This window comes from Acanthochromis polyacanthus, chromosome 14, assembly GCF_021347895.1.
Source record: "Acanthochromis polyacanthus isolate Apoly-LR-REF ecotype Palm Island chromosome 14, KAUST_Apoly_ChrSc, whole genome shotgun sequence".
NCBI lineage: Eukaryota > Metazoa > Chordata > Actinopteri > Pomacentridae > Acanthochromis > Acanthochromis polyacanthus.
Genome location: NC_067126.1, coordinates 28424590 through 28452055, shown reverse-complemented (window position 1 = coordinate 28452055; position 27466 = coordinate 28424590). Strand labels below are relative to the sequence as shown.

Sequence of the window (27466 nt, the reverse complement as noted above, 5' to 3'; positions counted from 1 at the left end):
GTTTCTGTCGCCATGTTTCTCTCAGACACCAGCAATCTATCCTCCCAGATGGGCGAGAATTTCTCAGATCTCCCAGTGGGCGTTTCCCTCCACGGTCTGAGCAAGATCTACGGTGACAAAGCAGCCATTGAAAACCTTAACGTTTCCTTCTATGAGGGCCATGTCACCTCGCTGCTTGGTCACAACGGAGCCGGCAAGACCACCACGATGTACGTAGGCCGTGAATTTCTCCCTTTTCTTTTTTCATATCAGCCCGCCCCTAGATTAAGATTAATACACATGCATACTGACCATGATATAGTGAATGTGCCCTCCACGTATTATTTGTGCCTCCCTTTAATCATTTCAAGGGTCTGCTGCTGACAAGTAGATTGTTTTGTCCAAATCTGGCACAGCAAATGCACCGTACCAGAGATTAGCCTGACGGGTCTTCATCAACTGGAGCACTTACATTTACATTTTAAATGTGACTCATTTCGCTGATGCTCTCATCCAGGGTAAAATACAATGAGTGCGGCAGCAGAATATGATTTACCAATGCTGAAAGACGCAAAGAAAAAGAACAGGAAGAGATTTTGTGTCCTGTTATTTCTGAGACCGTCATTTAAGGGGAAAGTGCCAAGCAAAAAAAATGCAAATGGCACAAAGACAAAGGATATTTTCAGCTTGTTTTTAATGTCCAAATGGAAATATGAGTAACTCTGATTGGAGAAGACTCTGTGAGCTGTTAAGCTAGAATCATACAATTTTAGGAATTAGTCATTTTTGTATTGTTACCTATCTAATGGTTAAAATGCTCTGTCTATAGGTCGCTCCTGACTGGCCTTTTTGCTCCCACTTCGGGCACCATTGAGGTTTATGGCAGAGACATGCAGAAGGACATCGATGCTGTTCGGAAAGACATGGGTGTCTGCATGCAATATGATGTTCTCTTTGATCACATGACCACCGAGGAGCACCTTTTGCTGTATGGCCAGATCAAGGCTCCGCACTGGTCGAAAAGAGAGCTACGTGAACAAGTCCGCACGTGAGTAACCAATCATCCGGAGTGGAAAGCTTGCTATGTTATAAATCTCTGTGGCTTACAGATGATGACAGGGTTTATGCCACATGATATAGTGCTACCATATCATCGGTTGCAGTGATTTTGTTTACAATCTGTTTCTTTAAGACGTCATTAAACCGTGCCCTTTGCTCTGTTGCTGGCAGGGCCCTCCAATAAAAACGGAAGTATGTGTGGAAGTTATGAGGGCTTCATAAGAAATAATAGCCAGTAATCAACAAGAGTGACTGGCTGCACAGGGGAGTCTGACAATATGCAAATAATGTTCAGATGGTTGTTGTCAAACCGATTTTATGGATATAATTGTTGTGATGTGTGAGTAAATCACAAGAAACCATTATGTGTGCATCTCTTATCCTTAAAATTTACACTCTGTTTTCCAAGTCCTACTTCTACAGCCATGAATGCAGGTTCAAAATGCAAATGTTCTCCAAGAAACCTAGGGAAAAACATTGAGCATTTTTTTCCTGTGTTATTTATAACATATTTAATTTCTGTCCTTTTGCATCTTCTTGGATAAGTTAGTGGGAAATTCATATTTCATCCTGTGGCGTCATTAAGCTGTAAGGTTCTGTGTTGCATCATCAAACTTTTCCTGGAGGGTTCCCACACGACAAAAGGATCAGTAATAAGCCTGAATCTAAAGGCAAGGAAAGTGTATCTCTCCTCTGGTTCCAGGAATTCAGAAACCCCTGCTGGGTAACTGATGGAACTGATGGAACTACACCTCAGAAACTGGGCTGTAATGCATTTTGAAAAAAAAAAGTATCTTAACATGAGCTCCATGCTAAATGCTTTTCTTTGAACCCCCCTACCAGGATTCTGGAGGAGACAGGCATGTATGCTCACAGACACAAGCTGGTGGGCACCCTGTCAGGCGGCATGAAGCGCAAACTGTCAATCTCCATCGCCTTCATAGGGGGCTCTCGCTTGGTGGTTCTAGATGAACCCACCACAGGAGTCGATCCGTGCTCCAGGCGCAGCATCTGGGACATTGTTATCCAGCACAAGAAACGTGAGTCGCACAGATACACTCACAGCTCAAAAGCAGTGCTGTTAACTTGATTTAACTGAGGACTCCACACCAATGCTACTGCTGTTAACCACTACTGTTACTCCTACCCAGTGGCACTGCACAGAAATGTGAGGAGTGTAAATAAGCAGTGGACCCCTCTTACCTTTTTAATTCATCCGCTGTCACGTCTGTACAAATAACTACATCTGTAGTGGTTATTATGGTAACTCATCCACAGCCTCATTTCTTCTTTCACGGACTCTGACAAACACTAGAAGCCGAGAAAACATCTCCTGGCTGACTCCCTGTTTGTTTTAAAATCCAGTTTAATGATCAGTTGATTGCTTTTAAAGCCCTTTAAAACCCCTCCTGTGTTGCCTGGTGTTTTCCTGGCATAGCTTATTACCCCAGTGTTTTATATTGTTCTTTTAATTTGCTTTGTTGTTGGACTCTTTGCCAAACTCCTGGTTGTGTTTTATGGTATTTTATTTTCTGTGCACCTCTGAAGCACCATGTTTTCTTAAAGGTCATGTAGTCATTAAATTTACTTGCTTATTTATATGTTACACACATGATTCAGTTTAAAACCGAAAATCTACTACACTATAATAAAGAACCACTTCAGTACTCAACAGCTAAACACAATACACGTGTAATTAATTGCACTGGATTTCACAATGTTCGTGTAATCACTGGGAGAGAAATTCACAATCTGTAGTTCACACATTCACACGGCACAGATGATTCTCCCGCTCTAGTGTTTTTCTCTGAAGACACCTTCTCACATCTATTTTCTAAGAGAAAGGAGCAGCAGAACCTATTGGGCTTTCCCCTGCTCACTTCTCTGCCTGGAAAATTAGCGCGTCATTAATCTAAAACTAATCCACAACTATTTTTTTCTTTCTTAAGGCTCTCTTCGGGTAGCAGCTGTAATGGCAGGGAGCCTTTTAAGTGTCATATGATTGTGGATGTGAAACATATCAGATAATTGTCACTGTCTCAGATTTTAGTGACATTTTTTGGTGTCAAGAGAATTTATTTCAAAATAACCTTTCTGTAGCGCTTCTTCTTTGTGTGCCTGACATATCTTGTGTGTATATCGTTGTCTTTGTAATGTCTGTTTTTTTTTTGGTTTTTTGCCTGTTTATTTGAGGCTGTCAGAGCCGTGATGCTCTGACAAAGCTTTGCAGACCGGCTTGGCTGGCCGGCAATCTCACTCCGTGCACTTTACTGATATGGAATCATATGATTTTTGTTCAATAAATTCATACATTTTCACACATATACTTTAAGCTCCCATTAGAGTTTCAGTTATCTGTCGAGAGTGGTATAACAATGCATTAATAAATGACGGAATGTGTCCTCTCAGAACGCACCATCATCATGTCCACCCACCATCTGGATGAAGCTGAAGTGTTGAGCGACCGCATCGCCTTCCTGGAGAGTGGAGGATTGAAATGCTGCGGATCGCCCTTCTACTTGAAAGACAAGCTAGGTCAAGGCTACAAACTCACGCTCACCAAGAAGGTAATCATCCTCACAGGCCTCCAATTCCAAATGCAGTGGAGACTGGTGGTGCAGCATCAGAAGTGCCTTTGCTGACTTTGTGTTTCCCTCAACATGAATTTTTTATGAAATTTTCCTCTTTAATGTATGTATTTATTAGTCTAATACTCCTTGGCATCCCTGTGGACAACCAGCTCCAGTCATACATGTTAGCATTTTAGTATATGTGAATGCTAACTGACTGTCGGCCAAAATTTTTATTTCAAAAGTGAGCGAGTAACAGCATATCTTGGATGCATTTTACTCCGACTGCTTCTTAGCAGTGATACATCTTGGACTGTACATGGCCAGCATAAATTGTTACATTTCACAGTACGTTATTATGGAGGAGCTGGACTGTTCATGCGGAAATAAATCCTCGGTTTTATCTTTGCCACGCTGGACATATTGCAATTGTGGGATTTGTATCAGATATATTGAAAAACTGGCAGATGGACTAAATCCCCACACGAATGATGCTCTGCTGAATTTTTCAGCAGACTGTAATGTCCAGCTGCAGGCGCTGCCGGTTGAGTTATTTCTTTTTCACCTTCATGAATAACTATATTTTCATATGTGCCACCTATGTATTTTGGTCAAATTTGAAATTTCCTTCAGTATTCTGTATTTTTTCTGCTTCAAGCTGTATGAAAAGCCTTCTCTGTGTCAGTCACTGGAACAACCTAGAGGCAGAAACCCTCGGGCAGTGTCAAAAAATGTTTTGCCAGTTTCCTAAATTCATTCTATCTCTGAATGTTCAGTCAGGAAACTTATTTAGACAATGCATTAATTTAGAACAAGACCAGAGTCTTATAAGTGAGAATCATGACAGAACAAGTGGATAGATCCTGGGGAATTTTTACTTTTACTGACAGTCAGTAATAATCTTAGCAATTTGCCTTTATTTGTCACAAATACATTACAGCACTGCGAAATGTTGCTTTTTCGCCTATCCCAATCAGGGTCTGAGTGCAGGGTCAGCCGCAGTACAGCGCCCTGAAGCAGGAAGGGTTAAGGGCCTTGCTCAAGGGCCCAAGAGTGGCCGCATCGAGGTTCTAACCTCTGACCTTCGGATCAGTAGTCTAGAGACTTAACCGTTGCGCCACTGCTGCCCCAGTATTGGATGGAGTTAGCAGTTGGAGAAAAGCAAACTTTATTTTTATGCTTTTCTATTTACAGATTCAAAACTCAGATTCTGAGCGGATTGACAACGCTGAACTTAAGGCCTTCATCCAAAGCCATGTACCTGAAGCACGGCTGAAAGAGGCCCAGGGGGGCGACTTGGTCTACTCACTGCCCCCTTCACCTCTTCCAACGCCTCCTCATACCGCTCCCTGCTGACTGCACTGGACTCCAACCTGGACGCCCTACAGCTGGGGGGCTATGGCATCTCTGACACCACACTAGAGGAGGTAAACTCACACACACCCACACACAAAAACACAGGTTCAAAGCACAGTCACAGTGGAGCCAAAAGCAAAAGAAATTGCAAATGTGCCAAGTGATCCTAAACTTTATCAGACTGACATTTAAGCAATCATCACATTTTACTGACAGGCTGTTTAAAGTGCACAGATGGTAATGTGTTGTTTTTATCTATGTAGGTGTTCCTCCAATTGACTCATGGAAACAGAGAAGCTGAAGATGGCCTAGTGTCTATCTCAGAGACGGTCTCTGACACTGCATCCATCGACAGCTTCCATTCAGACCACAGTGAAAGTGGCTCCAGCTTCGGTGACAAGATCAGTGAGTTCACTCAAGTTTTCCTCACTCATCCTCCGTCTTGTTCGTCCGCCTCCTCTCTTCCTTCCTTTGCTCTGCTTATCTCTGCCTTCTACTTTCCGTTCTATCACCTGCACACATCACCTCCATTTTAAAGTGAATGAAAAATATGATGAAACATCCTCTTTTCACCTCAATTCATTAATTTCAATTTTGCATTTCCATACATCACCTAAAATATTTGGCCGACACTCAGCTGACTTTGTTCTACAACCTCTATACCTGGAACAATCATCTTGACAAATGCCTTTTGTGATACAATCCACCTGATAACCTTTAGCTCAGTGTTCTTTGCAGAGAGAAAGGTGGCATCATCGCGGTGGCAAGGCAATGATTGAATTAGCCCAAAACTATCATCTCCTGACTCCAATCTGCTTCTTTTGTGTTTTAGAGCTCACCAGTGCATCCACGGTGCAAGGCATGGCCCTGGCCTGGCAGCAGGTGTCAGCCGTTCTCATCAAGAGGTTCCACCACAGCTGCAGAGACTGGAAGGGCTTGATATCCCAAATCCTGCTTCCTGTTCTGTTTGTGCTGTTCGCCATGGGCCTGGGCTCAATCAAGAGCGACCTGCGTCACTATCCCGAGCTGGAGCTCAGCCCTGCGCTCTACAACATCGGGCCCAGCTACTCTTTCTTCAGGTCAGTCCCCATAGCGAAGAAAATACAAGGAAACACTGGGAAGGGAAACACAGGAGACAAAGCTAGTCAGGGTGCGGTTACACCAAGCGTGTCTGCAACATTTAGGATTAATTCTGAAGCTTTGCTCTTTTATTATAGCTAATTTGGAACAGTCAGATGAGACTAACCCTAATTCTAATCCTGACAAAGTGGAAGCTTTTCGTGGCAACAGACAAAGACATTGAGATGTCTGGAAAAGTGTCTTTTGCCCAAGATCATTTAAATAAATAGCCCTAATCCTCTTGTTTGGGGTATTTTATAAACAGAAAATGTTGCAAAAGCTCAAAGTAAATGTCATCATCATTGCTGTCACAGTGCCTCTCAAGTCATATCACTGTTTTACTGTAACTGACGTGGTTCACGGCAAAGTGGATGGTGCTATGTTTTGTCTCACTGCGTGGCCTGTTGCTGCAGTGAAAAATTCCGAAACCGTGAAGCCACAGACTGCAACAAAGCTGCAACACTAATCGTTCGCTGATGCTTCCGCCGACTCTGTTCCTTCATCCTTTTACGGGCCACGACATGTCACGCTCGATATAAAATGAATCTGAGGCTGGAGTTTGTTGAAGGGCAGATGGACCTTAAGGAGAGCGAAAGAGCGAGCAAGAGAGGGAGCGTGAGGGTAAAAGATGATTGTGATGAGGATGGCCGCGATGCAAGATCAAAGTGAGAGAGATTAAGAGTGTCAGGAGATTGCGAGATGTCTTCATTCTCAAGATGTGCTCTTGGTTTGATCAAGGGGATATATAGCGAGGAAGAAAATGCTGAGGTGCCAATCTGAATCAAAGGCGGGATGGGCTCTCCTCCCAGTGCTCTTCAGCTTCATATACAAAAGAGATTGAAAAAAATGAGATTTAATTATTTATTTTAGAAATCAGGATTAGATTTGGGGGTGCAGAGAGATGCTACAGTTTATATATAGTATATATACTGTAGGACCCGAGATGCTTCAGTTTTCTCTCAATGCAACTACAGATTGTAACTCGACTGACACATTTTATTAACTTTTACAAAGCAGTGAATCTTCCTTCTTTAAGAAACAGCACAAATGAGTGCTTTTTTGTGAGTGTTTGTGTGTGGTTAAAGCTTGGGAATAGTTCAGATATAACAAATGAACTTAAATCTAAAGCCGAAAGTATAATGCATTCGTCTTTTATTTCTCCAGTCGCTCACATTAGCCATGTTCATTTGGAAACACTGATTGTTCCTACATTTTAGTGACAATTTGTGAATCAGTAAATTGCTCCTAAGCCAGATTCTATTTGACAAAAGTCAACATTTATTTCTAATTCTTTATAAAACCTCATCCACCAAGAATCAATTTGAATAAATCCATTTTAACTTACCTAAAATCTGTCTGGCTGTCTGGCTGTTGCATCAGTCTGTTTGTCTACTGACGCCATGTTAGAGCTGTATGAGACAACGTTTTGTCCATGTTACTTCATGTTTTTGTAAAATTCCTGGGTTACCTCTGAGTCAAGGCTATTTTTTCTGGCTTCACAGCAACCAAAACCCCAGCTCCAGCCGTCTGGTGGACACCATGATGTCATTCCCAGGGATCGATAATGCCTGCCTCGACAAGTCTGATAACCTGTACGTAATTACACTTCAAATGCCAGCTGTTTCTTTTTTTCTTTCTTTACCCTGAAAATGTCAGTGATACTCTTTGTTCCTGCATTCAGTCTTTTAGTGTAATTCTCTTCCTAATGTACAGCAATTTCATTTTCGCACTCATTGTCATTCTTTCCATGCCTTCGCTTTCGCCTTGTTTCATTTTACTAGACTGACTCACTTCAATTCCTGTTGCTCTCTTTCTGCTCTCTCTCTCATGTCCCTCCTCTTCATTTTCCCGCTGCTCAGTTCAACGTATGTGGCTAAAAGCCTGCAGCGGGACTCTGCGATGTCAGAGCATCATCTGTATTCCATAAACACCTCGTGTTTATAGGGGAGCTTTTCCCCTTGCAGGCACTCAAATCAATGTTGGCACTCATGAACCAGACCTCGGAGGCATTTTAAATTTCTCAGCCAAATAAAAAAAAAAGAGAGAGAGAGTGACAGATCACATTTTGCAAAAAAGGCCTTGTATGTTTACTCATAATGTCTGTATTTGCAAGATGACAATGTCCAACGCTGTGTGTTGTATTCACACGTTTTACATGTTCATATATAGAAAATATTCTGTACAGTCCCCTGACTATGGTCATTATTGATTCATTTATATCTCATGTTACAGGTGTGCAAGCTTGTGTATATTGCTACAATCTCTTTTTAATCTCAGTAAAGTGTCCCTGAAAGCATTTGGCAGGAAACACGATGAGGGGGCGTTGAACATCGGCCCACACAAACACATATTTCACACAATATGGTATTACAGCACTTATTAAACAGCTTTGAAAACTAGTTATCAGGGGGAAAGCACTCCAATTTTACATATACTTTATGAACACTTGCAGATTTTAACTTTTTTTTGTCCCCAAAGGTACAAACGTTTTTAGCATTATTCAGGCCATCACATCAAGTCAATTTCAAGATGTGTCCTGTGATGTCTGTTTGGGGATGGGTTTGGGGCATTATCACACAGTGCCAACTGCCATCATTTCACTGAGCCACCATTTCACCTTCTTTTTCTGTTTAAGGGTCTGCACAAGAAACACAAACAGCTGGAGTTCCAGAGGGAACAGCTCCAGCACATTTAATGTCTGTAAATGCACCCAAACGGAACAGGTGAGACTGGGTCACCAAGAACAGTGTGTGTGTGTGTGTGTGTGTGTGTGTGTGTGTGACGGAGTGAATTTTCGTGTTCTCACTTGTATGTGGCATGTGACTGTACCTTCCTGTCCTCACAGCCATGATTGTTTGAGGTAAAGTCGAATACATTTTTATCCACTCTGCAGATTTGTGATGTGAACAACTACCAGCCACCACACAGGAGAATCCCCTCCTCTCAGATTGTTTCTAATCTGAGTGGCATCAATGTGGAGAACTATCTGGTGTCCACGGCCAATGACTTCATCAGGAACAGGTGAATGAAGTTCATGTTTATGTTTGGTTAAGGTTAAAGTGTGGCCATATCTCCTGACAATTTGCTTTTTTCTCTGTGGTGGAATACAACTACACTCTAATTGCGTGAACGAAATAAAAGTCAACCAGTTGTATTACGTGTTTCTTCCCATGTTTCTATATTTCATGATATTACATCATTTTGATGACTTAACCTAGTATGAGATAGTTTACAAATAATGTATGGGCATTTTTCCCCCTCTATCTTTATGCTTTATTAATTCATACTCTACAGTTGCTCTAAATTAAATGCTATAGTATTCAATCCTTCATTCCTTTCAGTCTTTTAAATAAATTAGCTTTTAATAGTTGCAGTTCACTATGTTTCTGCTGCAACGAATGCTGTTTCGTTAAAGATGGATGTGCAGAAATCCAAATATTAAAAAAAAGTTAATTGATGGCTGAAAGCTTGGTTTTCCTTGTTGCTCAGATTGATAAAAATTTGCCTCTAGTACCTTGCTAATCATATTTTTAACATGGGGATAGATGTTTTTACCCTGAAATTCTTTTCATCAGTAATAGTCATATGTTGGATAATTATTGTGATTTAAAAAAAACAAAACAAGCAGTTGAACAGCGGTGTAGCAAATGCAGTTTCTCAGCAGCAATGGCAGCTCTTCATGTTTGATCAATTTTGTATCTTTGTTTCAGGTATGGTGGCTTTGCTTTTGGCATGCCGCTCCCACCTGACTTGCAAATGGACATCACAGCCGTGCCCGAAAACCGTACGCTCTCTAAGGTATCTTTCTCTCCTGCTTCCATGCTGCCTGTCTCATTATCTCTTTAATTGCTGCACTGATGAGTTGTTGAAAGTTAAAAAACACAACACGCTCACTAAACTTGCTTGGCTGCGAGATCAATCCTTGCAGATGGAGCTGGATTTTCACACTATCACTGTCATCATAAATATGGTTTACTGCGGCAATTGTGCCAATGCTTTAGTGCGTAAATGTTTCCAGATAATGATGTCTGCATCCCTTGTATCTTGAACTGGTTTTGTAGAGATGCAGCAGGCTTACGTTTCCTGATCTCTAGCAGCGTGAGTGATGTTTTTTATGCATGTCTGTGTTTGTGCTCGGGTGCATGGGTGTAGGTCTGGTTCAATCCTGAGGGCCATCACACAATGCCAGCATACTTAAACAGCCTCAGCAACATCCTCCTACGCTCCAATCTTCCTGCAGACAAGGATCCACGGAAATATGGTAAGCTAGATTCGATGCAGGGGAAAAAACAGTTTCAAGGAAAAAGTAAAACTTTAAGTAACAAGTGAAGAAGACCCTCGGAGAGTTTGTTTTGACTGATGAGGGATTCTATACATTCAGAGGCAATAACAGCAAAGATCACTGTTATCCAGCTTAGTGACATTGGAGTATACATTTGTTAAAGGTTATATTGTAAGATTTTTTAAAAAAAAAAGTGTATATCCATTTTATTTTGCTGGGATTGTCTTTTCTTCCTCTGGGCACAGGACACCCAAAAGAAAAAAAGGAAAGGTGCTCCTGATTGAGCACACAGTGCATTTTGTATGCTAAATATAAAGGAAGCTGTAAACAGTGTGTTTACTCATGGTTCATTTCATTGGATTAAAGCCAGGGGGTGCTGTGTGTCCTTACTCTCACATCGCTATGCATGGTGCATACTGATGAGTGCCACTCACTGGGGAGCTATGCTAAAGAGAAATGAGGCTGGCCCACGTTTGCGGTACTGTTTCAGCTCTGAGTATCACCGTGACCATCTGCCTTCGGGCAGGACTACACAAACACAGACACACACAAATGCACATTAAGAAAAGCTCCTATAAAAGCATACAGTACATGCACCAGAGATCAGACACACACGTATTTATTCCCCCAGTAGATGATAAAAAAAAAAAGTCCAAGGGTAAAGTGCAACGATTTAAATGTTACCAGGAAACTCACAGCGGAACTTGGGGTTGTCAAGGGTGGAGATCTGGAGAGATTACTTTTCAAGGTGACTGGTTTATTTGTCAAAAAATATGTCATAACCCCCGCACTGTGTACTACCGTATCGACTCTGGGTTGGGACCCTTCAGATGTCTGCATCAAACTGTTTTTCATCCCACTCTCACAGGATTTCTGATCATAACCGCCCACTGCTGCAGATGAACCACCACACTCCTGTCCACCAATCTCCACTATCCACACTATGCGTTCTGATCACTCCTACCTGCAACAGTGCTGTGTAGTGAAAGTCTTTCTGACCTGTCCCTCGGAGAAAGCATACAGTTAATCAGCTGTTTAATAATCCACCTGCAGAAGGCGTGATCTGAAAAGAAACCTTATTTAATACTTTATGAAATACCACACACTCTCATCTTGAGTCACTGACAATTTAAATGTTCTAAACATGTAATAGATTTTCCTAATTTAGTCAGTTGACCTACAAGTCAGTTAACAAAAAGAAAGCAAAAATAATCAATCAATTCTCATTTTCTGACAAAAAATAAATGAAAAATGACAGAAATTCATGATTTCCAGCTTCTAAATTGAGAGGGTTTGTTGGTTGACTGAATATTCCATGACAGCATAATTAATGTCTTTGTGTTTAGAGCCAACAAAATTTGCAATTTAGATACGACATCTTGGAAATGATTTATTGATTAGTCCTGAATTTGTCAGGTAATTTCATAACGAATCGGGTTTCTAGTTGCAGCTGTAGTTGTTTACCATTGGGCCATATAAAATTAACTGATCTGGGGACATCTGACTTCAGGGCAGCAGTGATGCAGTGTCACTGGTTATTAGCTAGAAGTACTCATTAGTTCCACCAAAGTTCCCTTGAGCAACACACTGATCCCCCTGACCCTCTCGGGGGCTGCTGAGCTTTAGGTGACCTCTTCCTCTCCTATCTGAGGAAGTATAAGCAGAAACATGCACGGGAGCAGTTCATGTCTGTGAGCATCTAGAAGAGCCGGAAAAAAATGATAAAGAAAATTCAATTTCCTTTGTGTGCACCGGCAAATGAAATCATCTTGCACTATATTTTTCAATTGACTGTGTCCCAGGCTAAGAGAATATCATTGCTCATTTGGTTTCTGTGCTGAAAAATGGCTCGCATGCTGTTGTTTTTCTGTCGCTAACATAATATTCTGTTTATTTCTATTACAGCTATTTCAGTTTCCAGCCACCCCTACTTTGGCCGGGCGGATGATGAAGATGCAATGTAAGGACTGCACTTGAAATTCCTCTGCTGAATTGACTGTTCGTATGCAACGATACAAATGGCTGCGCTTGGAAAACAAAAGAGATCTGTATTAGCATTCTAATTGGTGACAGTATTACAAAATTAATCACATCATTATGAATAACTTTGGCTGTTTGGCTGACCTGACATAAATTATGGAAGCATCCTGCTTTTCAATTCAGGACATCAAAGTAGGGGTAGATTCAGGGCAGGGAGGTACATGACAGCAGTATTTACCCATATTTGATTTTCTAAATGGATTTCCCTGAGCTTACACTATTGATCAGAGTCCCAATATAATGAGTGTTTATCCTGAAGGTGGCACTGAGGTGGATTGATTCTGCTCCACTTCCCAAAATGAGTTTATTTAAAATATTTCACATTCTGCTTTAGAGACTCAGATGGCAAAATGGGTGCTTCGTGTATTATATGCAGGCGAGTGTGTGCCTTCCAGAGGATCACATCAGATAAATCATTGTGAGAGTGGATTGGGTCGAACTTATGACCTCATGAAAGTCCATCCTCTCGAGAGCCTTATTAGCACGAACCATCTCAGTGGCCATTTCACTGTTACTGGCCCTTACTTTCACACATACTCCGCATTTATGAATTTTTGTAATATTTGTTGCTGTAGCTGCTGCAGGGGCTGCAAAAGCACATTTGCCCCTCCTTCTTGGGCAGTACTTGGCTGTGATTGATTTGGCCGGAGCCATGATAAAGATACAGCAGAGTTATTGCTCCAAATGTCTTGTATTTCACAATGTGGTAGCTTCTGACCATGGGAGAAACTCCAAGGCTATCTTGGCTGTGCTGATAACAAGCCTGCTCAGTAGTTGCCGCTCCTGGCTACCCTCTGTAGTTAGTGATGCCCTGTAACGCCCACCACATGTCCCTCTCTGCTGTTCTTTCTCCTGCCCACTCGGTCACACTGCCGGCTTCAACCTCACCCGCTTTTCAGCCTCATGCAGCTTATTCTGTTTGGCTGAAGGATGGCGCTGAGCTCTGGCCAGATGGGAGTGGTGGAGGTAGTTTAGTAGCACACAAGGTAGACGAGAGAGCGTGGGAGATGTACTGGCCTGGCATTAGAAATGTTGCAGTGAACACATAAGGTTGAAAAGCAACTAAGGGATCAAAGCTTCGACTTGATTTCTTGGGTCTACTCTGGACAATAGGCTCTGCAGGCTGTCAGCAGCAACCACCGGCTTCCTGACTGTACAGCAATAGCAGTGTGAAGTTGTTCTCCACGTGAAGCCATCTGTTTCTTTTTGCAGTTATTATCTTGTCAAAGGCAAGGCAGAAGGATCTCTTCTTTACAAAGCTGTTTGTTATTAATGGGATTCCATTTATTGTGAGCCACTTCAATAGTTCACATGAGTCAGGTCCCAGCAGGGAATGATGTGATAATTTGTAGCAAGACTTTGAAATGGGCCATTGTTTTCAGAGGAAGCTTACACCAGGTTGCCTCATTCAAAGTGACCCAGCACACTAGACTATATTGACTTGTTTGCCTACTTTGTTGTCTCTACTGTAGCACTGACGTCTTAACTCGGAATAAAGCTCAGAACGTAAATTTAAAATAAAATAAAGAAGCGCAGTACAACATATTTTCGATATAGCCTTGGAGTTTTTCCCATGGGCAGAGCGGTTATGAATGAATAATTCTGTAATGCTGAGTGTAACTTATAATTAATCTTATCATCGGAATGTTCTTATCTTTTTCTTACAGCGTCCAGGGAATGCTTCAGATCATTGTGGCGATGTGTGTGCTGACGGGTTATTCAATTACAACAGCCAGCTTCGCCATCTATGAGGTTCAGGAACACCACAGCGGGTCCAAGAGGCTCCAGCACATCGCTGGTATCAGCGAGCCTTTGTACTGGGCTGTGAACTTCTTTTATGACATGGTAACTGTCAAAACAAAAGCAAGAACTTAGATCACAACTGTAGCTGAAGACATTCCCCACTCATTATATCGTTAGCAAAAAAAAAAAAAAAAGATATGCAAGGTTAATTCATACCTTTCTTTAAAACACAGAATGTTTAGTCACAGTTAACAGCCTTTGTGTTGATGCATCATGTCTGACCTTTTTCCACAGATCGTCTACCTGATCCCAGTGACGTTGACCATTGGTGTGATCGCTGCCTTCCAGATTCCAGCATTTACAGATCGACAGAACTTGGGTGCTGTCTCGCTCCTGCTGGTGCTCTTTGGGTCAGTAATTTGAGAAAAGGTTGATTTGCTAAGTCTGATATGAATATACTGTAGATTTGTACTGTGTTGTTCTTTGGCCTGTGTTATTTATGATGTTGATAAAATTGTGAGGATGAGTCATGCCATCATGGGACTGAAAGTTATAAATGTATAATTCGGAGACAAAAGCACCACACTATCTATGCAATCAGTTTGCACTATTGTGAAGGGGAAAATGCCTTTTAATACAACTTAATAGCTCAGAGAATCATTCTATGTTTTCAAAACTGTATACTCACTCATTCAATTTGAAATCATCTCAAGGCATCTCACATACTGAGGTGAAGAACTTAAAATATTATAGATAGGACCCCAAAAATCTAGAGATTGACTTTGAGCAAGCCCTTGGCAACAGTTGAAAGAGGGAAAAAAAAGCATTTTAAAGGAAAAATCCTCCAGCAGAACCAGGCTCAGGTAGGGTGGTCATCTGCCTCGATCAGTTGGGGTGAGGATAAAGGGGAGCTTGAAAAAAGGATCACAGATTAAAAAAAATCACACTTACACTAATTGCTCAGTTTTGAAAACATGGTGATGTCACTAAAATATTTCAAAAGAGCCAGTAAACATAGCGGTAAAGCAGTTAAAGAAGTTGAAAACAAGCAGTTTTGTTGCTGTCACTACCCAATGTGGCTCACTACCAGATGTGATTCACATTGAAAATGATTGTGGTAAAATGTCAGAAATTTGTGCATAGCATGGGTAGAACTCATCTCAGTGCAACCAAAGAACTTATATTACATAAGATATAAGACAGTCACACTCATGCATGTGCGACTTACATCTGGTGGAAACAGCTATCACTCCATTTAGTGATAAAACTGAAAGACATTGTCAGTAATTATCCCAGTGGCACAACTGTGACAGCTTTGGTTAGCTTGTACACTTAAATGAATGATGCAATGAGTTATAATTTAGCTGTTTGAATTTGTTCTGTCTCCTAAATAAATTAAGAAAATTAACCAGAGGGTTTGTTTTCAACCTCTACAAGAAAATGTAATTTATCATTCTTTAGGCAGCAAATTCACCCCAACATTCAACCCTGAATCAAACTGGATAATAGACATGTGCTGGGCAAAAATGATGATGTCACTGCCAACAGCAACGGCATGATTTATGTCCGGAGGCATGTGGACTGCTCAGATCAGCTGAATGGTACTTCATGCTTGTAACATCATCCACATCAACTTCAGCACGAAGCCAGAGAATCCGAGACATTCTTGCTGCCAAACAGTGAAAATTGGGTCAATTAAAACTACTATGTGCTTCATGCCGAGGAATTTTCAAAGTCACGTGATTAATCAAGTGTTTCTGCATTTTCAAACTCCTCTCCTCGCATACGCACTGTGATTTGCAGGCTCTACTGCATGTTACTTTGTGTGCCACCAGGTTGGATTTACAGCATGAAGCATAAGGAGGCCGCTGTTGTTCAAATGCAAACACAGCTAAATTTTTCTGAATGTCTTGCAAAGACAGATGGCGGTAGGACTGAAAGGCTGATAGAAAAATCACTGCCAACTTGTTTATCCCATTCAAGCCAAAGCAAAGACGCTAGAAAGTGTGTGTGAGAGAGAAACAGATAGAGAGAGGGGGGATCAGGAAGCAACAGGGCTTATGGCAATAACAATATGACTTAGTGTGAGATAGAGGCTAGCTATCATCTCCAAATACCAAGGTTTTAAAACCAGTCTGACAATAAGATTTAGATTTTGGGAAGGTATCAAACGCAATGATGTGTCATGTTTCTCTCATCTGGATTTACGAGGATTATCTACAGCACTCCCCAGCTGTAGCAGAGGTTTAGGCTTCTGTGTGTGCGGGTCTCGTCCTGAGCCCTAGATCTTAGAAGGCCACGTCAGCATTGTGCTTCTCATTTATCAGACAGATGTCTCCCTCCCAAGCAATGAGTAATCGCAGTGCTCCATCTGTCAGGCTGCACCCACCTGGTCTGGTCTGCAGCCTTCCTGCTTCTGCTCCTTGTCATGTCTTGGCACCCACAGTCTGCCTACCAAGCACCTTTTTTTTGGCCATGGCACGCTGATGCTTTGTCTCTGTCTGGCTCTATCTGTTTGTGTCTGTCTCTTTCATTCCTCACTGTGCTCTTTTCTTTTCCATCTCTTTCTCCCTCCTTCTCCTCCTCCCCTCTGCCTTGCTGACCCAGACACCCCAATCAAATGAACAAGCAGATTATGTGAGAGAAAAGAGACAATGAAAAAAATGGAAGTAGATGTTCTGCCACCTGGGGGGGAAAGAGAGGAGTAATTTATCTTCCTCTGGTTTGGTGTCATGACCGAATGTTTACGTTCCTTGTGGTGCGTTTTTTTCCACCTTCCCCTTTTCAGCTTTCGTCCATGCCTATTTTCATCAGGCTCACAGATGCTCTGTTTAGTCTGGTAAAGACCCCAACCGCTTCAGTTAAAAATAGAACATTGCTTCATTTCAGGAGGTGCATTTGTGAGGAAAACTTTATAAATTTTCCATATCCACTTTGTGTGTTTGCCTTTGAATTTGAAACCAGCCCAAACAGATCACAGCAAGGCTATTTTAGGGTGCATGTGTTGAGTTATTATTAGCTGATTCCATGTTTGAAGTATCTTGTCTTTGTCGCCACCTCAGGTTTGCTACCTTCCCATGGATGTACCTCTTATCGGGTGTCTTCAAAGATGCAGAGATGGCCTTCATCACCTACGTGTGCATTAACCTCTTCATCAGTGTCAACACCCTCATGTCCACCTCCATCTTCTACTTCATGAGTCAGATTTCAAGGCAAAATCCTCAGGTCAGAATAAGCCACTGGAGATGAGATGGCTTTTGCTAGCTCTGAGAAAGCTAAATGTGCATTTATATGTTCACTAACTATTGAATCAAACCCAGTCAGCACATGTGGTTAAGGTGACCGTGAGTTGAAAATAAACTATTCAGGACAAACTCTCATTCTGCTTTCCACTCACTTCTGTATCCTCACTTCTTTTCAGATCATCCAGGACATCTTCAACACCCTGAACCATGTCTTCCTCATCTTCCCACAATTCAACTTTGGGAATGGCATGCTGGAACTGGCTAGGATTAACATTGAGGTCCAGCTTCTCAGTGGCTACGGAATTGACGCCTATAAGAACCCGTTTTCCACAGATGCCCTGGGCTGGATGTTCATCTCTTCCTTCATCCAAGGCACAGTCTTCTTCACCCTGCGCCTCCTGCTCAGCAAGTCTATCATGCGCAGCATCAGGTGGGGAAAACAGAAGCCAGAACTGTTGCTTTCATGCCGTGTAGGATCATGAACTCTTGTGTACACATAGCATCCAGGCTTGCGATCTAATTGAGAAAATACTGTATGAACAGAATGTTGAACGAAGCTCTATTTCAGGTTGTCTCTAAATTTTGTGGCCTTGCACATCTAAAAGTTGTGTTTTCTGCTAAAACTGAAAAAAAAAAGAAATTGCAGACTGAGTTTAGATAGGATGCAAACAAGTGGTTAAATATGCAACAGAGCCACTTTGAAAACCTAAAGATGACAATTACACGTAAAATGACAGTTATGATTTTTATGCAAATGGACCAAGATAATAATCCAAATTCATTTTAAAAATGTAACCCCATTTACTCACATTACCTTCTAGACTATCTCGCTAATATAAAAAAAAAACTTCCTTCGTGTTAGGAATCTGTTCTGCCGCACCAAGGCCGTGCCCAAGGTGTCTTGTGATCACCAGGATGAGGATGTGGTGGCCGAGCACCTTCGGGTGGCCAGTGGAGCAGCCAACTCAGACATACTGCAAGTCAACCAGCTCACTAAGGTCTATCAGCACTTCAACAGGAAGGTCCCTGCTGTAAAGAGGCTATCTGTGGGCATCCCTGCAGGAGAGGTAAGACTCGGGGATAATGAAGTCAGATTATTAACACAATGAAATCAGTCTAAGGCTGTATGATAACAAAATGGGCTTAAAATGACTAACCTGTTGTGACAGGAACATAATAGACTGTACTGTTCACTGTGTGTAATAGAATAGTCAAAGATTGAACTTAGTTTAAATTACTTACAGCTCATCATTATGAACACAGTTGAGATCCATATACCTGTAAATATATCTGAGGATTTGGAGGCTCTGTTAGCTGCTGTATATATGTAAATATAGACTAAAAAAGACAACCTAGTCAGTTCACATTTATTCTGAACTCAATGAAAAGTGATAAATTAAATGCTTCGTTTTAATTTTATATTATTTCTATTTTCTTTGAAGCATATTCAGACTGGTCTTTGGGGTCGAACAACATCTGTCAGAGTTGACAATATATTGCTTACGACCAAAACTGATGTCTAGTATTACTTCATCTGGCTATAAGAGCAATACTTAGACCTTTATAAGTGCCCATTTGCTATATTTGTATGTGTCTCTGAATGTTCATACAATCATCTACCTGGTCTTTAAAAAGCCCGTTTTTGTATCACAGTACTGTATAGTGCTCAATCACCTGAAGTGATTAAAACAGGAGTGTTGGTTTTCAGTGCTTCGGCCTGCTGGGACAGAACGGAGCAGGAAAAACGACCACCTTCAAGATGCTGACTGGAGATGTTAGTCCTACTGATGGCACCGCACAAATCAGGGACAGGGATGGGTAAGCTGTACATTCATTTATTTATTCCCATAACTTCAGCATTTTATGTCATTTTTTACATTCTGGCTCAAATACTGCAATTGCTTGTATCGAGTATGCAGGGAAAATTTCTACATGTTTGTACTTCCTCATGTTCTGGCTGGAAGAGAGTTTACCTTGCTTATTTTTGGTCACAAATACATCTTAATTGGGGTTTAACACATGGATATGCCAGGCAAAATATGCTTGCTGCAGACCAAAGATGTTTGTTGCAAGTCACTATGGAATGGCCAAGAGAGAAGCAAACCTTCCACAGCACAAAGCTTGCATTTTATTTCTGCAGGTACCTCGGCTGAACTGTGGATCACTAATGCATCCAAGATAAATTAAATGAGCATATCCACATATTCACAAATGAAGGAAATCATGGCTTTACATTTGTCAATTTTAACATAGAGCTTTTGAGATTTAGCAAGTAGAAAATGTGTCTTAAACCTGCTAATATAAAGCAGCACTGTACTTATGGGACTGGCTTCCAATTACTGCTATCTATTTTTAAGGATATTCCCAGCACAGAACACTGCAGGCACTGGAATGCATTGGATGCACTTTTAAGAGAATCTGTCTGTTTGTGTGTTTTTTTTCTCACCAGGCGGTTGGTAGACATCATGGAGTGCCGTAACAAGGGAATTAACATCGGCTACTGTCCCCAGGTGGATGCACTGGACAGTCTGCTCACTGGGGAGGAGCATTTGTACTTTTACGCTCGCATCCGTGGCATCTCAAAGAGGCAGATAGACGGGGTAAGGGAAGAGCTTGCAGACTCTGCGCTGCCTTTCAAAGCTTTGGGTAGTGACAACATCATCCACAAAATGACACCTGATCTGATTTGAATTCAAAGGTGCACTCCCCATGCAGGACTAGTAACTGTTGCTTCCATGCATACTGAACCAGATGGTGTGAAGTGTTGAATGATGTGTGCTGAAAGCTGCTACAATCTGAGGCGAAATGGAAAAAGCTTTTGTTGTCAGCTCGTGCAGTCCAAGCTTCAAAATTAAGCTGATGCCGCACGCTTCGGTGCAGAAAAATGTACATCTAAATGATACCTTGATGAGGGAAGAATCTTTCTGACGTGTCATTTTAGCCCTGTTCTTCCCATTTATCTTTCGGTGAACTAATCAATCTTGCTTCTCCGGTGATTACTAAGCGAGGCTGTCTATCACTGCTACATGAGAGGAATTCTCAGAGCAGCCAATCAACAGATGATGCGATTTCTGATTTTCCTTCTCAGTGTTTTTTTTTCTTTCTAACAGAAAGAAACGGGTAAATTAGCAGCTTTGAAGAGTGTGAAAATTTGTAGAAAACGTCGTGACAAATCCGAATTTTATGCAAAAAGACATCTGCCTGTGTTTCTGTCTTGCTCTACACCATTTTCGGCTCGGGGTGCAGAGACACAAAAACATTGATCGTCTCTGACAGTCTGAGTCATGCTATCAACAAAACAGAGCGCACACATCGCCAAATGTGCTCGTAGATACACAGACACACATGCGTACGTAGACAGTAAAACACAGAAATGGATCTGTCTGGCACTAATCGCCATCACGGCTGTTGTTACAGCCCCTCTTCTCTGGTCAGGCTAGTGACAACAATGGTTATAATGGCTACAGCATTGACATCAGGCTAATTTACAAAGATGAGGTTATATATAGTGTTCCTTTTATGTTGTCGCCCACTGACAGTCCCCTAGCTGTGGATAATGAGACAAGCCCTAATGGGGTCATTTTGCATTGACATGGTTTTGTCGGCTTAATGAGCTGTTACATCAAAGGTGATAGAAAGTGACTTTTATGAGAGGAAAACTCTCAATGTTTTTGATCTGTACATGCTATGTTTCCTGTGCTAATCATTTAAAATTAGATGCTGTATACTGTGTGTTTGTCTTAAGTATATAATCTCAACCTGAATGCAGAAGAATCATACAGAAACACTAAAGGCAAACCCTTTCACAAAGGAAGAGCAGAGAATCTAAGTGAACTAAGGTATCTACTGCATTAACTTGCTTCATTGATCCGGTTTCCAAATTTGCCTACTGATGGGGAAAAAAGGCCAAAGCTTACCGATGGGAAATCACTGCAAGCTATTTGAACTGATATTTACAGCACACCGTCTCACATGATTAATAGACAAGTATAGAGATTGTTAAGTGACTGAAATGGTTATGAGTCGTTAAGGGTTTTTTAATGCCTGCTTTTATTGCGGTTTAACATGCAGGATAAACTGACGTGCACCACATGGATTATGCTGCATCGGCTCCTGCAGCCTCAGGACTGCAGAGAGTTTAGATAGAATAAAGTCACCGGGTAAAGTCATCATTGTTGTGCAAACAAAATTAAATATGCATGGGAATGGGACCGATAGATACCTCGGTTATTTACTGCGTCGCTGTGCTGGAAAGAATAGGGGGAAGCAATTACAGAAAGAACATGAATATCAAGCAGCCAATAAGGAGCAGGGCTACCCTTTGCCCTCTGTCCCTGTAAAGCCACATTTCCCTGCTCTGAACAGGCACTGAAGTATGTGTAGTGGCATAATGGACCTCCACAGTGGACATACATTTGATGGATTAAAGGAATAGAAAATCAGTCTGTTAGGGTCTAGTGTCTGCTTTGGTCTGCTGAAGCTAACAGTGGGGCTGGACTTGAAAGTAGGAATTGACGTACTAATCTATGAAGTAGTCTCATTTTCCTTTATTTTCCTTGATGGCCATACAGCCGTGGAGAGCAATCATTAGACCTATTGACTCCCATTATATGCCTGCAACACCACTACACATCCCCTGCACTGATTAACAGTTTACAGCGGGCATGGATTGGAGGTTTCCACTACTTTTTTGGGATTCAAAAATATTTAGAAGAGGAAAAATGAAATATGATATTATCTTAAAGTAGTGTCGCTTCCTATCATTTACATTTTGTCCTTCTCACACCAGATAACATTTTGGCATTTCTGCTTTATTCAGTAAATGGCTTGAAAGTGTGTTTAATTTCAAATGTAAATATGATTTAATTATTTAAAGAAGCTTCTCCACGCAACGATGAATAATTCATTTGGTGACTAATACTGCTTTGAAAGCTTACATGTAAAAATAGGTGCTGTCGAAACACTTTTAAAGTTCGGCTTGTGATTTGTGAACGCCAGTCCTGACTCGTGCGGTGCTTGTTATTTTGCTCATGCACTATGTTAATCCCCTGCATGTTTCCGTTGCAGCTCGTGAACTACCTGCTGAAGAGGCTGGAGCTGAACTACCACAGAAAGATCATTACTGATAGTTACAGTTGCGGCACCCGCAGGAAGCTCTCCACTGCGCTGGCTCTCATTGGTCATCCACAAATCCTCCTCCTGGTGAGAACACACCTGTTCACACCGCTGTAGCTGCACATTTAATTGCCCAACTGACCACCAGACAACAAATATTAAACTAACTGTACACTGTTCCTCCTGAAATGGTCTTTGAAGTAAAGTAGATATTGATCCCCTCGACTTGACAGATCTCATATAGTTAATTAGTCTGTTTCCTCAAGCTTACCCAAGTGTGGTCTTCCCTGTAGCTTTGTTTCTACCTCATGTCTCTATCAAATCCTTTCTTGTCTTTCGCTCTCTCCCTTTGTTGCCGTTCTCTATCCCTTTCCTCTCTGTGTCGTCCTAATTCCCCCATCCCTTCTTGAACTTTTCCTCTACCTCCTGTTTCTCTTGTTGTAATTTTGTCCTCATTTCTCCTCCAGTGTTTTGCTTTGCCTGTAACAATGGGTTTTCTTGCCCTTTTTCTGCTGTATGTACTACACTCTATTTGCTGCATACTGCCATTCTTAATTCACTGTTTTCTTGTGACCTCTCTATTCTTATGTAAACATTCTGCTTTCCTCTTCTCATTCCTCCTTTCTCCACAGGATGAGCCGAGCTCCGGCATGGACCCTCGCACCAAGAGACACCTGTGGAAAATCATCTCTGAAGAAGTGAAAGGAAAATGTGCCGTGGTCCTCACCTCACACAGGTTAGAAGAATACCACAGAACTGGCTATTCTTTACTGAAAACAATTAACAGATGTGGTATATTGTAGTACTGAATGCACTTTAACAGCTACTCTGTGATGGTAGGGATTGCTAATTAGTTTAAGCTCAAAGGCTCCTTGAATAACCTTTTATCTTCTCTTTGTCTCCATATCTCAGCATGGAGGAGTGTGAGGCGCTGTGCAGTCGTCTTGCCATCATGGTGAAAGGTCAGTTCCGATGCCTGGGCTCCCTGCAGCACATTAAGAACAGGTTAGTGACCTCAGCTCATCCTCCAGTCCAGCCATTACTGCTCTCCCCACCCTGCCTCTGCAGCCTCCTATTCTTGCACCCGAAAGCTCAATATTACTTGTAAGAACAGTGCCGCCTCCAACCCCCTCAGCACACACACAGACGCCCCACCTCACCCCCTAGACCTCAAACATGTAATAACGCTGCTTTGTTCGTAAAATCTCCTTTGTGCAGGTTTGGCAGTGGGTTCACTGTGAAGATGTACTTGGCCGAGGCCTCCTGTGATGCCGAGGCAATCACTGGCTTCATGCAGCGCATGTTCCCCAGCACCTATCTCAAGGTGAGCTTTGTAAGGTATCCAATGAAGTCAAGGCTAGACAAGAGAGAAAAACAAAACCAATGCGTGTTGCAGTGGAGCGTTTTTTGTGCATGCGTTTGTGTAAGTGTTTTTGCTAAAGCTCTAAAGCACAGGGAACATTACTTAATGATATTTTCAGGCAAAATGCTCCTAAAATAAAAGCCTTTTGTTGCCATTGTGTTCAGTCTGATTTCAAAAATATACCTGACTGACTTGTGCAACACATCAACAGACACAAGGATACCGTTTAATCCTATACCACAGGTGCCCTTCCAGTGCCAGGCTATATTTGTATTTTTTTGATATTTAAATCAGTGTTTTTTGCCAAGCTGTTGCTTATTCACACATCCGGCAGATAAGAAGCAACATAAGCACTAATTTGAAGTCTTGTTTATGTTCACCTCACTCCTCCTTTAAGTCTATTTTTGTCTTCACCAACTTCAGAGGGAAGCATTTGGCTCTTCAGCTGCTTAATACTCTACTTTGTGTGCAAGCTGGTTGCTATCTTTGTCTTTCATGTGTTTGATACTGGGAAGGTTGCACACAATTGGATTTATCTGAGTTTAAGAAAAACAAAACAAAACAAAAAAAAAACAGTAGCCTTTTGTAGCTAGAATTAGGCTGATCAGGAAGGGGAGAGTGAACTAAAATAGGAAAGGCCGGTGGTATCTGCAGACTCGAGTGATAATTATTTGTCCCCATTTGGACCACTTAATATTATAACTTGATTAGTGCAGCTTGAAAGAATCCTGCAGTTATTGACATTAATACCTCACTACCTATGCGTATTTTCATCAAAATTGCAGATTTTTGCAGTGAAGACTACAAGGCAACTCATTATATAAGACCGTGTTGTGCTCCAGGCTTGCTCAAGAAGCTCAGTCTATACAGTGTGCTATAAATGGAATAGCAAAAAATAAAAATAAATGTAGATTTCCTCCCCCCAGAAAATAATGTTTGTATTACTGTAAGATTGAGTAAGCTGAGAATTTTATTTTGTTGGTGGTGATGTTAAGCATGCTCTGTTTGCAATATTCAGTATTTTACAGATTTTTTTTTTGTTACACCAAGAGTGTTGTGATTTTATTTGGTTAACTTTTAATCTCCTACTTGTGCATTTTTTCCCAACACGCAGGACCAGCACTCCGCCATGGTGGAGTACCACGTGCCATTCGCTCCTGGAGGGGTGGCTGACATCTTCGACCGGCTAGAGTCCAACAAGATTGCTCTGCAGATCAAACACTTCTCTGTCAGCCAGACCACACTGGATGAGGTGAGACACAAATGAAAAAAAAGGAAAGGACACAAACTGAGAGTGAGAACTAGTATGAGGTTTTGTAGGGGAAGGGTAGATAGTAGCAAGGGGTGGGAAAAAGGGACAGGAGATGAGAGAAGAAGAGAGAGGGTGGGAGGGGAAGCTGGGACAGGAAAAAAGCTGAGTGGGAGTGAAAGACGGAGTAGAGAAAGTTTAAAAGAGGCAGAGGGAAACTGACAGAGGGTATGCCTGAGGGAAAATAAATGGAATATGAGTTAGGGAGAGAATCCACAAGCTTTATATGCAGCCAGTGCTGATATTCTTCAACCACTTTGCCCCTCTGGGGCTGTGGGATTGGAAGATACCATAAGTAGAGGAGGGAGAGGGGGTTTGGGGTGGAAAGCTGACCAGCTGATTTGGTAAATTACAGAATTGAGAGATAAACAATTACCTGCAATGCTTGCATTGGTCTTACATTATAACTGAATCTCCACAGGTGTTCATCAATTTTGCCATGGGGAAGATTGGCATGGAAACCATACCAGTTGACAACGAAGACGAATATGATGACTTTGACTCCATTAAGGCAGTACGAACATAGAAGTCTGCTATCTTTCCTCTGACACTTTGTCCACTGTGAGGTGAAACACGGTGTCTGCTTAATGTAAATCTGCCCTTAAAATATATGTGAAAAATAGCAGTTTAAACAATTCATGTTGTAAAAATATTGCCTATCTTTTGAAAGTCCCTTGAATGATTATATGAAGGGGTAAATGACATTTCTATCTTTACTAAATCAAACACATACACATTTGCATACATGCACAGATGAAGTTGATAAATTAGTCTCATGTTTATTACCTGTTTCCCTTTTCTTGCAGATCACGACTATTCTTGTATGTTTACTGTTAATTCTCCGGATTTAATTATTTATGAAGGTTAAACTTAATTGTGTGTAATTTAATATTTTCCCTTGGTGGTTCTCTTCACCACTAGAATATTTTCATAAATCAAAACGAAATAGTTCATTCTATTTACAATTACTTTAGTTTGAGCTTAATGCTGACAAAACATGATGTTACATTATCTTCAGGCACCCTCACAATAAATATATAACGTGTGAGGAAGTACATTTATTAATCTGAGGTAATTAGGCCCACTAGATGAAATCTGACAAAAGAAATATTCACTCAGAACTCGATACACACTTTTCCCCTTCTCATTAACACTACCTCTAAGGGCATTGCTAACTTTTGGAATGAATATACTGCATATTTAATGAACTTTCCTGCTTATGAACCAGCTTCACATAGTCTTGAATGTGTCGAGCCTATTTTTATAAATGTAATAAAGGTATTTTTCAAGTGCAACTGCTGTTCATTTATTTATTGTACGTGTTTTTCTTATGTCTCAACACTGGGTCACCTTCATGGCCTTTGATTTTGCTGCTTTGATAGACCTATAGAACTAACAATGATCTGACTTCAGGCCTTTTGCATTTCTTTTCATTTCATTTTGCAAGCATATGAGTTTATCATGCCTGCTGTTTTTTTTATTTTTTAATTAAAATTCAGTCACTCAATGAAGAGAACATATGCAGAATTACAAAGGCTTCTTAGAGCCAAATGTATCTAGCCAGAGGTCACAGCAGCTAAAACAGAAAATTCAAAATCACTAAATACATTTACAATAAGCAACAAAAATGGCAGGAGGGAATTTTTTGTCATAAGATGACATTCTGTCACAGTGTTTGATTCAAGCTCATTTGTATGCACACAAATGCATCCATAATTGTTTACAGTGTAAGGTTGGGGATATTATTTATACATGCTAGTCTGTTTGCATTCATATTATTATTTTATTTTACTATTTCTGTTTCCTCATTGCAAGATTTTTTTAAAAACATGATAGCACTTCTTCACTTCCTCTGTCCTCGTTTTTATTGAGTTCTTTATTTATACAACCATCATATGTTGGTTGATGAGGGTCAGGGTTCATTTGGGGATATTTTTGTAGCTTTTCCCCCCTTTCTTCATGTGATCAAAGCACTGTGTGACACATTCTATTTGTATGGAAAGTGCTATACAAATAGTTTGATTCAGTAATTATCAATGCAGAAATAAAGTATGTGTGTCGAGGTAATACTGTCTCATCAGAAACTATGTATAATACAATGCATGAAGAAATATGTGGACAGGGATGAGAAGGTGTGGATAAAATGCACTCACAAATACAGAAATAGAACAAGTGGGAGTTTAAAAACAACCAAATTAAAATTAAATATAAAATATATAATATAACTGTACTCAGTTTCGAAATGTTTAATGTCATTAAATATATAAATGCACGTTGTTTTTTGAA

At 41.1% G+C, this 27466-nt stretch overlaps 1 protein-coding gene across 1 annotated transcript in view; it reads left to right on the top strand.

The window, feature by feature from the left end:
• The window catches only part of abca12 (ATP-binding cassette, sub-family A (ABC1), member 12), a 55456-nt gene extending 28981 nt beyond the window's left edge, over window positions 1-26475 (top strand). Inside the window, 27 exon segments of the mRNA XM_051959239.1 lie at window positions 26-209; window positions 809-1027; window positions 1882-2078; window positions 3448-3605; window positions 4803-4923; window positions 4926-5035; window positions 5228-5369; window positions 5797-6043; window positions 7586-7675; window positions 8719-8806; window positions 8977-9104; window positions 9794-9881; window positions 10236-10344; window positions 12271-12325; window positions 14073-14250; window positions 14443-14558; window positions 17211-17373; window positions 17570-17823; window positions 18256-18460; window positions 19102-19211; window positions 19843-19993; window positions 22461-22595; window positions 23141-23244; window positions 23421-23513; window positions 23727-23832; window positions 24986-25123; window positions 25602-26475. Of these exon segments, the coding sequence (XP_051815199.1) occupies window positions 26-209; window positions 809-1027; window positions 1882-2078; window positions 3448-3605; window positions 4803-4923; window positions 4926-5035; window positions 5228-5369; window positions 5797-6043; window positions 7586-7675; window positions 8719-8806; window positions 8977-9104; window positions 9794-9881; window positions 10236-10344; window positions 12271-12325; window positions 14073-14250; window positions 14443-14558; window positions 17211-17373; window positions 17570-17823; window positions 18256-18460; window positions 19102-19211; window positions 19843-19993; window positions 22461-22595; window positions 23141-23244; window positions 23421-23513; window positions 23727-23832; window positions 24986-25123; window positions 25602-25706 (3794 nt within the window). The 3' untranslated portion in view covers window positions 25707-26475.
• The last annotated feature ends 991 nt before the right edge of the window (window positions 26476-27466 follow it).